The sequence below is a fragment of the Struthio camelus genome, chromosome 13, assembly GCF_040807025.1.
Source record: "Struthio camelus isolate bStrCam1 chromosome 13, bStrCam1.hap1, whole genome shotgun sequence".
NCBI lineage: Eukaryota > Metazoa > Chordata > Aves > Struthioniformes > Struthionidae > Struthio > Struthio camelus.
In genome coordinates, this window is record NC_090954.1 from 21,983,508 (window position 1) to 21,995,328 (window position 11,821).

An 11,821-nucleotide genomic window follows, 5' to 3' on the forward strand; every position below is an offset into this window, starting at 1 on the left:
ACAGATGGATGGAGGATGTCACCGAGACACATGACCTTAGGGTGGTTTCCAGTCACTCTTGCGCATTTGGGTGGCTTTGGGGAGGAGGAAGCAGATGTGGGTGCAGCTACAGAAAGATATTTTACGGACTGCAGCAGGTAGGTTAAGTAGTACATGACCTAGGTGCATGGCAGGAGAGACAAGGCTGGCTCCCAGGGCACCCGAGCGAGCTCCAGCCCAGCTCTGCGTGCCCAGACCCCATTGCAGAAGGGTGCTGCTTACAGAGCAAGACCCACCATTCCCACGCAGCAGCACCCCGAGATCCAGGGCACCCCTACCCCTGCCTGGCCGCCCCAGGGAGGCCCTGAGGACCAGAAGCTCCCCGCTCTCCGGCCTCCGATCACTTTGGTTGGGCTGACGAGCCGGTTTCAACTCGCAGACAGGTGGCCACCTTGCCTCATCACAGCTGTGCCATCCTCTTCCTGCCACACAAGTGGGTGGTGGATGGGCCCCATGGCCACCCTCCTGGCTTCCCACGACTGCCCGGAGCGGAGGAGCCATGGAAGGGAACAACCGACCCAGTGACCAGCAGGGACAGCCCCACGGCCCAGCCTCGCACATGGACACGCTCTGGGGGAACCTGGAAATGTGCAACTGCCCCAAAAACTGTAAGTGAAAAGGCAAGAAAGGGACAAAAGGGACAGCAGGAAGGGCCAGGAGAGCTGCAAGAACCATGCAGGCAGTAAATGGAGGAAAACTAGGGTAAAATAGCCAAATGAAAGATAAGCGAGGGAGGAATGGGAGGATGGGGGGGATGGAGAGGGGACAGAAAGGGACGAGGAAGCACAGGGAAGGTTGGCTGGTGAGCCCTCAGGGATGCCAGGCGCCCCCACACCAGATGCCACTGCTGAGCACCGCACGCACGTCCCCACGGCAGGATCCCGCCAGGCCTCCTCCGCGTGAGCTGGCACCAGCCCCCAGCGCGCCGCGCGTCCCCGCCACCGGACCCCAGCGCTCCGCGGGGAACGCGCAGCGGCGGGCGCGGCGGGGGCGGGGCCAGAGGGGCGGAGGGGCGGGGCCGCGGGAGGGGAGGGGCCGGAGCGGGGCGGGGCCAGGGGCGGGGCGGGGCCCGGCCGATCCCGGCAGTTCCGGGCTCCGCCCACGCGGGGTGGCGGCGGCGGCGGCGGCGGCGGCGGGGCCGGGGCCGGGGCCGGGGCGCGGGGATGCAGCCGCCGCCGCGCAAGGTGAGCGGAGGGTCAGGGTCTCGCTCGGGTTGGGACTGGCACCGGTGGATCCGGACTGGCACCGGGCCGTGAGGTCGGACTGGGGAACCGGGACCGGCTGCGGGGTCGCGACTGGCACAAGCACCGGGGTCGGGCATTGCGAGTGGCTCCGGGACCGGTCCCGGGGGCCCCGCATCGGGACTGGGACCGGGGCCGGGGAATCGGGACCGGGGCTGGGCGATGAGCACGGGCACCTGCGGCTCTCCCGGGGTCGGGATTGGCACTGGTGCGAGGAGCCGGGATCGGGCCTGACACTGGGACTGGCGCTGGGGGACCGGTACCGGGGACCCGGGGCTGGGATTGACAGGGGTGCGGGGCCCCGCACACACGTGTGCCCCGGGGGAGGCGGCACACGCACCCCGACCTGGCCCAGCTGGGCACCCACCAGCCACCCGGAGCAGGTTGTACCCCCGCTGGTGCCTTAGCCCTGCACCCTTGGGAGCCCCCAGCCCGGCTGTCCCCACCACCCGGTCGGCGGGGTGACACCGGCGGGTGGCACGGCCTGGCACAGCGGACAGCAGGAGCCGGACCTCAGGGCTGCCCTCATCGCAGGTGAAGCTGACCCAGGAGGTGAAGGTGCACTTCATAGAGCAGCTCTCCAGCCTGCAGAGCAAGCAGCAGCGGGACACCGAGCTGCTGGAGGACATCAGGTACGGGCCACCCGCGGGCCTCCTCGGGCACCGAGGAGGCCAGCGCACCACCCTCGGTTTCCTGAGCGGCCTCCCAGCTGAGACCTGCAAACTCGGTGCACTGCTGACGCTTGTCTGCACCCCGCTCTCCCTGGTCTGAGCAAAGCCGCATCCGGCAGCCGCGAGTCTTTGCTCTCCTTCCGTCATGGGAGAAGAGAGGAACTGGGGAAGGGGGAGAACAGCCCCCACTGCGGGGCTGTAGGCTGGAAGGGGCTGCTGGACGGGGCCGCATCCTGCACGGCCTGAGCACCACCGGTTCCTGCTGACGGATCGCGTCAGCGCCGAGGGCGCAGGGAGGGTCCGATGGGAGCGCGGAGCCGACGCAGCAGGGCTGCAGTTACCTTAGATGCTTTTAGCGGCTCTTTAGAGGTCACCCGCTGCCCTCGCGGGAGACTGGCTCCCCGCCCCCAGCCGCCCTGGCGTGTGCGGTCCGCGGTGCAGGACGGCCCCGCGCCGGCGCGCGCCAGCCGGCCCCCGGCCCTGCGGTGCCTCCGGGAGGGTCCTCGCAACACATGGCTGATGTGGGACTGAGACCTGCCAGCTCATTTCATACGTGGGGCAGGGAAGGGCCAGCGCAGGGTACGGCCTTCCGGGCACGGCTCGCCTTGAGCCTGCTGCCCCGGGTGACAGGGAGGTCAAAGGCTCTGTCATCACGGTGAGGCAGGCCACCCGGGGACATCGGTGGTTCAGGTTAGGGATCTGGGGGGGAAAGAGGTACCCCAGGGCTGGATAATGGCGAGAAGATGGCCCTGTCCGTCTTGCGCGCCTAGGGCTCTCACTTTGTCTGCGTGCCTTCTCCCTACAGGTCCTATAGCAAACAGAGGTCCGCAATCGAGAGGGAGTATGGGCAGGTAAGGAGGTGACGCTGGGCTCCTCCCTGCGCCCAGGCACGTTTTGCGGCACGTGTCAATGTGCGGTGGCACAAGAACTCAAAGCGGCCTCACGCCGACCTCGGTCCCACTGTTTCCCATAGCCGGGCCCGGCCATCAGGGGCTGCAGTTGAGCTGCATCCCACCGCCCCGTGGCTCTCCGTCCTCCTCTGCTCTCCTCTCACCGTCTCCCCCACCACGAGAGCCCGGGCGCTGTTCTGGGAGGTGCCGCTGGCCCGGCCGGGGGCGTTTTCACTACGTTCCCGGGAGGTTTACACAGAGCCAGGCCAAGGATGGGGGGCCCCAGAGCAGGGTGCTGGGTCCTCTCCGAGGCAGTGAGGAGGCCACGGCCCTCCAGTCCGGGGTGTTTTGGAGCACTGCACAGCCCTGTGCAAGTAACTGCACGGAGGTTTGCTCTCAAATGTCAGATATTATTCGAGCAAAACAGGGTTTCACTGTGACATCCGTGTCTTAGCTCATCCCTTTGTCCGTGGAAGTCAATGCTAGATTGGGTCCTTCGACGGGAAGGGTCAGCACTTTCCGTCACGGGAGGGATCGATCACTTGTCGATTGCTCTGCGGCGGGACTTTGCTGAGCGCAGCACAGGCTGAACCTTGTGTGTTTTGGGGGCCTAGAGGGAAAACTGGGGGAAAGGAAATAATCCAACTCTAGTGTCTGCTTCGTCATTGCAGGGCTCTTCTTTTAAATATCAGAGCCTGGTTTTTGTTCCTTGAAGCATCCTCTGCTGTTTCCCTTAAAAAGATGCTGCAGCAGAGTTTTCGCAGGTTGGTGACATGCTGCAGGGAGTCCTCCGTACGCCCTGCTCCCCTTCGTATGTCGCACACCCTCCTTGTTCGGTAGGCAGCAACTGCTTCTCCCCCACCTTCGGTACTGAGTACTGTGATGTTTGTAACCGGCTGTGCTTTTGCTTACGAAAGCAATGACTAATAGCAGTTTAATACCCCGAGAGAGATCTAAATACTGAGTTGTAAGCAGAAGGAATAAAGGGCTCAGAGAGACAGCAGGTCCTAAGCCCTGGCAGAGCAAGGTCTCATAGGGAATACGAGAGCTTTGGTCAAGGGTGGCGAGCCACAGTGTAGAGCCAGGCCAGGTTTGTCAGGAGCCACCAGGCGTGGTGGTGGGCATCAGGGTGGGATGCTGATGCCAAGCTGTGAGCCCTCAGTGCAGGGCTGGGGCAGAAGAGCTGGGCAGAGGATGCCCAGGTATGTTTAGAAAAGAGGGCAGAGGCTTGGGGACCACTGGAAGACCTGTGTGTGCCCCTAAACGGGCTGCAAATGCCCCAGCAAGGGCCCAGCATCCCTCTCTGCCCTTCCTTCCCTCTCCCCGTAGGACAGCGGTCCCAGCTGCCCAGCAGCGTGCCACCTCGCTCCCAACTCTGCCTTCTTCCGTTCTGCCTCGCGCGCGCATGGCATCCATCCCTCTGCGACGTCGCTCCCCTGCCCTGCTCCGGCCTAACCTCTTCTTCTCTCTCCTGGCGGCCACTGGGTGCTGGCAGGTGGCTCCAGGGAGCCCTCGGCCCGGAGAGCGCAACTAAGTCCCTGCTCAGCCCCGCGTGAGTAACCAAAGTGGCCTCTCACTGTGCCTTGGCTTCTGCCTGTCTGTTGCTGCCCCACTGCTTTCTCAGCCTCCTTCCTGGTTCGGTGCCCAGCCTCGACCCTCCCAAACCTGCCGAGCCCTCGGCAGATGCCTCCGGTGTGCCTGGGATGGGTTTGGACACATGGTCCCACCACACAGTCCCCAGCACCCCAGACTCAGGAGGGTGATCGTCCCCCTCCATGCTGGAGGTTCAGGTCATTCTGGGCTTGGGTGTGTTGGTGGCTTCCCTCTGGCTTCTTTGTTTTGCCATCGCCTTTGCAGCCGCTGGCAGTCCCCCTCCCAGCCTTCGTCCTCAAAAGCTGCAAGATGGGGCCTTTTGTGATGGCGGCTAGTCAAAGTCTGCTTCTCTGGGCCGGCCAGGGGCTCTTCCCCCCCTAAGCCACCCGCGCTGCCTGGCATCACCTTAGCTGCAAGATGACCTTGGCAGTCATGTGCATCGCTAAGAGCACTGGGATTTGGGGCTCTGACCCAACCCCACAAGCACCCCAGCGGGTCCAGCACACGAGGGCTTTTTGTCCTTCCTCTGCATGGCCTGCTTTGGGGCAGAGGGATATACAGATCTCCCTTTATGCCTTCAATGTGCCCCCAAATGCATTGGCATTTAAACAAAGACCTTGGGCTAACCTAAGCCCTTCTGGCTTTGAGGGAGGAGGTGTGATAAAAATTGAACTTTTCCCTCCAGGCCTGAGGCTGAGAAGGTCAAAATCCAAGCAGAGCCAACCAGAGTGACATCTCCTTGTGGGCAGGTTGCTAGCAGGACCCAAAGGTGCTAGGCTCTGCCCACCCATCAGTGGGGCGGCAGGTGCCAAGCACCTGGCTGTGGGTGCTGTGCCTGCCTGGGGCAGGGTCAGGGGAGCTCTGCAGGGTGCTTGTGGAGCTGTGCTGGGGCTCAGACCCACTGGGGGCTCCCCAGGGAGCCAGTTTGGGCATCTCTGCCCTTCCAGGGACCAGGCTGACCCAGCCACATCCTCCACGTGTCTGTGCACTGCAGCCAGCTTGGTCGCAGCCATGTGCCCTTACTGTCGCTTCCCTCCCTGCCCCACTTCTCCCACTGTTTGTGGCAGAGCAGAAGCCACATGGGCTTTTCCTGCAAGGAGTGACTCCAGGACCCTCGTTCTCCAGACTCCTGGGTCCCCATCAGCCTCAAATGACCGCAGGGTCCCCTCTTGCCCCGTTGCTCTGGGGACACCCACGAAGCGGACAGTCGATGTGGGGAAGCACAGCCTCATTCCCCGGTGCGGGAACGCATAGCCGGTGAGCTCGGCTGAGCAGGCCCATGTGCCTGGGATGCCCGGCTGGGCAGCGGAGCAGCCGGTGATGGGAGGTGTGTCCACAGGCACTGCAGAGACTGGCAAGCCAGTTCCAGAAGAGAGACTGGCAGCGGGCCCGCAGTGAAGCCAACGACTCGAGGTGGGCTGCAGGCGAGGTGGCTGGGGCAGGGTGGCGAGGGGCTGGGGGTAGCTGTGGCCCAGAGGTCGAAGGTGGCCAGGTACGTGGCCTCCCAGCCAGGAGCATGGCTGGCAGGACAGGGGCTAATTCAGACCAGGAGTCAAGTGCCTGGCAGTGCCTGAGAGGCTCTCCCTCCAGAGATGCAGCCCTGGTGAGGCCATCTCTAAGGATGTGGTACCCAACTCGGAAGAGACTGCAGGGGTGGGGTGGCTAGTGATGTCCTGAGCCGAGAGCTGGCGTGGAAGCAGGAGAGCCCCATGGCAGGACGTGCCAGTTTAACCCCTTTCCCTGGCATCCGTGCCTGCAGGAGCGTTGTTGCTGTCTGGAAGGGCGTCATTGACGGTACCATGTACACCGGGCAGGCCCGTGTCACTGCCTCAGAGAGCTATCGCACCATCGCCCTGGAGGCCTCCAAGACTGCTCGCGTGTCCAAGGAGCGGATGCTCAAGAAGGTACGCAGGCAAGACAAGGGCATATGCCCCATGGCCGGGGACAGCTGCAGGGAGCGCTCGTGGCAAAAGGAGTTCACGGCCCCCGTGCCCAAGCAAGGGTGGCGGGGCCACCAGTCCTGGGGCTGACGTTTCCCCCTACCCCAGAGCATTGAGCAGTTGCAGAAGGTGCAGGCCGAGCTGCTGGAGACGGTGAAGGAACTGGGCAAGGCGAAGAAGCAGTTTACGCACCTCCAGCGGAGCAACGAAGTAGCCAAGGACAAAGCCGCTGATGTGGAGGCCCGGTGAGCGGAGCAGAAGGAGGGGACGGTGGGGCTGCAGCAGGAGCAGAGAGGATGGACCATGAACTCATGCCTCCACCTTTCTCCTCAGGCTCCGGAAGAGCGACCGGGGGATATTTCACACTAAGGCCAGCCTTCAAAAGCTAAGTGCCAAGGTCAGCAATGCAAAAACAGATGGGTCCCTGAATACAAGGGCAGTGGCAGGGCTGGTCCAGGGCTGGGACAGGATGTGGGATGGTGTCCCTCACCAGGTCACCAGACCAAGCTCTCCCTGTCCCACAGTTCTCCGCGCAGCTGGCTGAGTACTCAAAGAAGCTCACAGGGGTGCACAATGAGTACGTCCTCACGCTGGTGTCTGCCAATGCCCACCTGGACCACTACTACCGTGTGGAGTTGCCTGCTGTCATGGAGGTAAGAGCTGCTCTGACTCCTGATTTTCCTCACCAGCTTTGTCCCTCCTTATGCTGGGAGCAGGGGTCTCTGACTATGCCCATCCAGGTCCTTGAAGAAACGTCTTCCAAGCCTGGCTGAATGCCAGACACAGGGTCTAACTGCACCTGAGGTGCTGGGGCAGGGTGCAGCAGGGTGTCCCACGTGCATGGCTGCCCTCTGCCTGCCTCAGAGCATTTCTTGGGCATGTGGCAGGTCCCTCGTGCCCAGCTTGAGGATTGTCCTCAGCCCGCCGTGTGGGCAGCACAGGTGGGCTGTCCACGGGCTCCCCCAGGGGTTGGCAGGGATGTGCTCCCTGCTTGGGCTCTTGGGAGATGCGAGAGGCCAAATGATGAGCAGGCTCTCGGGGTGCCCCACTCCTCAGCTCTGTGCGGGCACCGTGGGTGCTGCAGGGTGTGCAGGGCTCTCCTGCCTCCCAGCCTGGTTTCCCCAGGCCCTGGACGGTGACCTTTACGAGCGGCTCCGGGACCACTTGACCTTGATCAGCCAGACGGAGATTGAGATCTGCCAGGCGACTCAGGAATGGTTCCAGCGTGTTTTGGAGTCATCCACGCAGGTGAAGCTATCCCTCCTTGTCCCAGGGCTGGGGCTGGCCTCCGCTGGTCCCTTTGTATCCCGGACAGTGCTTGGTTGATGGAGGGGATGAGTGAGCCCTGCATCCCGCCCCGGTCCCATGCATCTTCTCCCCACCACTGCAGATATGCCGGGAGCAGAACCTCCTCCTCTTCCTCCAGGACCACACTGCATTCACGATGACACCAGAGCAGCGATTTCAGCTCGCTGGTGTGGACCAGGTATGTTGTGAGGCTGGTCTGGCAACAGGCTGGGCACCCAAGCCCTTCTCAGCCGTGCCATCCTTGCCTAGATGTGTCTCCTGGAGCCAGAGAGCAGCAGCGCCAGTGAGAGCAGCCTGGAGAAGGAGGTGCGGCGCTGGGCCACACGAGCAGCCAAGGACTACAAAATCAAGATGCACAGCGAGCAGGTGGGTGCTTGGCACAGGTCGTCCTTCCTCACGGAGACACTGTGTCCTGGAAGGCTTTGGGAGAGAGCAGAGGCTGCAGCCCCTTCCCTCACGCTCCCCTGTGTTTGTGAGCCCTAGTGAGCTGTGGTTGCTCACACAGGTCCTGCAGAGGCTGGAGACCAGGAGGCGGCAGGCCCCGGAGGCAGAGGTGGCCGCCATGGAGCGACGGATGGAGGAAGTGAGAGAGAACATCCGGAAGGCAGAGGTGGGTCCAGCAGGGCAGAGGCAAGCAGTCCCTGCTCCCTGAGCCCACCTCGAGCTGGAGCTCCCCAAGCCAGGAGGCTTGGTGGTGACCTTGGGTACCACAAGCAGTTTATCACACCCCTGGGTGGACAGGGGGTTGTGAAGCAGTGGCAGCACGGCACAGACCTTAGGCAGCGGCAAGGCAGATGGGGGATGCTGTGCTGCAGTAGCACCCGCTCCCCGGAGCAGATCCCCAGGGATTAGGCTCGCTGGGCTGGGCTCACATGCCATGGGTGTCATCTTGGACCCTGAACACCACCATCCACACTGCCTCTGATCATCCTGTCCTTTATCTGCACGTGCTTGCATGCTGGTAGCCCAGTTCTGCTTTATCCCCCAAATTCCACTGCCCAACCTCCGGCAACACTGCAGCGCTAGGTCGGGCCTCGGGCCAGGAAGGCAGGCTGAGGCCTGACCGAGCTCAGCCCACAGCCTCCCCACAGGTCAGCAAGGTGAAGGCGGATGCCCGGCTAGCGCTGCTTCGCACAACCGGGCTGGATGTGGACGCCTGGCTGGCAGGGGCCGTGGCGCAGGCGTTGGAGGAGCTGGAGCGTGAGCGGAGCCTAAGCGCAGCCCAGCAGGCCGAGAAGGAGTTGGTACCTGCGGTGAGAGCAGCCTGAGTGCCGGGAGCCCAGGTGGCTGGCAGCACCCCTGGCGGGGAGCAGGGGGAGGGACCCTCCTCTGGTCCCTCTTGACACAAGGTTTGTCGCTAGACAGAAGAGTTCGACCTGGCGGAGTTTGACGACTACGATGACAGCGTTGACCTGTTTGAAGACGTCGACCCTGGCCCTGCTGCCCGCACATATCCTTATACTTGCCGGGTGATTTTCGGATACCAGGTAAAGCAGCTGTTGGAGCACTGTAGCTAGTTCCCAAGGGCTCTTGGTGCTCTGCCCGAGGCCAGCCCTGGAAGCCTTTCTACCACTTTGTGCCATGTCCCCCCTGCCCAGGGCTGCCAGGCAGATGAGCTGTCCATCGCTCAGGGAGAGGAGCTGGAGATCATCGAGGACGGTGATGTCGAGGAGTGGGTGAAGGTGGGTGTGGGTGGCGAGGAAGGAGCATCGGGCTGAGCATCCCTGAGGTCCCCTCCTCTCCCTACCCAGGGCTGCAGGATCTGGCTCATCCCAACGCTGGGGAGAGTTTGGGGGGTCCCTGTGAGTCCCCACCTGTGAGGGCTGTCCTAGTCTGGGGGCTGGGGCGAACACGGTCACCTGGGTGCACTGCTGGGATTGTAATGTGGCTTCTGCCCCTCCAGGCCCGGAACAAGGCAGGCCAGGTCGGCTATGTCCCCGAGAAGTACCTGCTGTCCCTGGGCTGTGCAGGCAGCGAAGCAGGCTCTGCAGCTGGGGGCAACGCTGCAGAGTCCTCGGAGACAGCCCTGCACCGGCAGCTCTCCAGCATCATGGCCGTGGAGCTGGTCCTGGAGCCCGGAGGTGGGTGCCCAAGGGGTGTCACCCTAGTCTGGGTAGCATAGTTGATGAGTCTCCACAGTGCAGGCACCAAGCCATGTCCCCTGGGGTTCAACCTCTGTCTCTCCTCGTGTAGTACGGCCCCCGACTTGTCCCTAGTGCAAGGAGTAGCATCCCCTTTGTGCTCACAGGGGCCGTGCCTAGGAGGGCTGAGCACCCCCAACAGCAGCAGCTACGGATGCTGAGCACCCTGGAAACAGAACTGGTCCTCCCAGGCGGAAGGCTCTGGTCTGTGCCGTGCGCTGAGGCAGCCGACAGCAGCTTCCTGCTCTCTCCGCAGCCTGGCTGGTGCGAGCCCTCTACGACTACGAGGGGCAGAGCCCCGAGGAGCTGAGCTTCCCCGAGGGCGCCATCATCCGCGTGCTGCCCCGGGCGGAGGGCGAGGTGGACGACGGCTTCTGGACGGGAGACTTCAATGGCCGCGTTGGCGTCTTCCCCTCCCTGGTGGTGGAGGAGCTCACTGGGGCTGGGGGCTCTGCTGGGCAGGTCAGTCCCGCTGAGACTAAGCCTGGCCTGGCTGCCTGTCGAGGCAGGGTGATAAAGCCCGCGCTGGGTGAGGGAGGGAGCTCAGGCGTCCCTGAGGAGGCTTGTTGTACCCCCTCAGCGCAGGTCAGGGGTCCGTCACGTACCCATCTTTGCTGGCGCATGGGTGCTATGTCTCTGGAGAAAGATATGCCCGGGCCAGGGATGACCTCCTGAAGGGGTCCCTGCGCCCCGCGCCGCAATCGGGGTCTCTACACACTAGGGAGCACCTGCTGCTTCAAATACCTTCTGCTTTGTGTTTTCAGGAGCTGCCCTCACCCTCCCCTCCGCCGTTCTCCCCTCCCGGCCTCGCGCCCGGGGCCAGCCTGGCCTCCAGCCCCGCTCCGGAAGTGCTGCTGGGAGGTGAGTGCCACGAGACCAGGGGGCTGGAAGAGGCGCGACGAGGGGCTTTGGAGACAGGCAGAGCGCTCAGCTGAGCCCGCTCCCCATCGCCCTGTGGCGTTTCTAGTTTGCAGGCAGGACGGCCCGGCCAGCGGGCAGAGCTCTCCAGACCTGTCAGCCACCCGCCTCCGTCCGGTGAGTGCCTCTCTGGGGCTGCCCGTGGCCCCGGCAGCCTCTTAACGGTGATGCTCCCGCGGAGCTGGCCGGGAAGGGGCTGCAGTTCACAGCAGCCCAGCTGTAACGGGCGATGGTGGCATCCGCGCGGCGCGGGGGGGGGGGGTCCCGAAGGGCTGGGAAGGGCGCAGGAGCGTGGAGTCAGGGCGAGGCGGCAGAGCGTGGCCCGGAGCGCGCCGCACCGCGCTCTCCTCTCCTCTCTCCGCAGCTCCGCGCGCCTCCCCCCCCGCCTGGCAGAGCCCCCGAGGCCGACCCCGAGCTGCACCGTAGCTGACCCGGGCAGTCCCCCAGTCTCTCTCCCTGCACCCGCTGGGTCCTTGGGCCTGCAGTCTGCGAAAGCGTCACCCGAGCAAACCGCGTCACCCGCTCAGGATGCTCGTCCTACACGGCAGGGGCTGGCACAGAGGGCAGCGCTAGGACGTGCCCTCCTGTGCAAGCAGAGACCTGCCCTGAGCCCCACTGCTCCCCCGAGCTGGTCTCTCGGGGTCGGGGGGGCGCATCCTGCCAGGGCGCCCACGGTACTCAGCATAGCTTGCGGAGCAGACCTGCCTGCGGGCGCAACACCGGGCAGCCACGCTCACGCCTGGAAGCACCTTTACCCAGAGCAAGGCAAGGAGCTCAGTGGTGCAGCCATGTCCTGCCTCTCCCAGTGCTGATGGGTCTCGCCTCTGCCCCTTCTCCAGGCCCCCAGCTGGCATCCCTGTGCACCCCCCCCGCCGCCCTTGCAGACGATGCAGCCCATCCCTATGCCCTGGTCCCTCGGAGGGCGGGGGGGGGGGGTACACCCCTTCTGCCACACATCTGCCGCGCTGCCCACCCCAGGGGGGCACAGGGAGCCCGGACATCTCCCTGCCTGGGAGGCAGTGGGGGCAGGCAGGAGCAGGCACCCTGGTTGCTGCGCCCCAATAAAGCGAGCTCACTCGG

The 11,821-nt window shown here is 64.2% G+C and overlaps 1 protein-coding gene across 3 annotated transcripts; it reads left to right on the top strand.

Annotated features, from left to right (window-relative positions):
• The first annotated feature begins 15 nt into the window (after positions 1-15).
• FCHSD1 (FCH and double SH3 domains 1) lies at positions 16-11,821 on the top strand. Of its 3 annotated transcripts, none has more exons than XR_011143864.1 (21): positions 16-137; positions 419-647; positions 854-938; positions 1,815-1,912; positions 5,774-5,847; positions 6,194-6,338; positions 6,483-6,619; positions 6,708-6,771; positions 6,899-7,027; positions 7,431-7,622; positions 7,765-7,860; positions 7,932-8,048; positions 8,188-8,292; positions 8,774-8,935; positions 9,048-9,169; positions 9,281-9,364; positions 9,586-9,763; positions 10,080-10,285; positions 10,588-10,684; positions 10,791-10,858; positions 11,106-11,821. XR_011143864.1 is itself a non-coding variant. In XM_068959278.1 (21 exons), the coding sequence occupies exons 1-21, from the start codon at positions 16-18 to the stop codon at positions 11,169-11,171; spliced, it is 2,580 nt and encodes an 859-aa protein (XP_068815379.1). In that variant the 3' UTR covers positions 11,172-11,821. The 3 variants fall into 3 exon arrangements, 2 of the variants coding, with proteins under 2 accessions (XP_068815379.1, XP_068815380.1); XM_068959278.1 differs by having other exon boundaries at positions 9,044-9,169; XM_068959279.1 differs by lacking the exons at positions 16-137; positions 419-647; positions 854-938 and adding exons at positions 1,164-1,223; positions 2,757-2,802 and having other exon boundaries at positions 7,500-7,622; positions 9,044-9,169.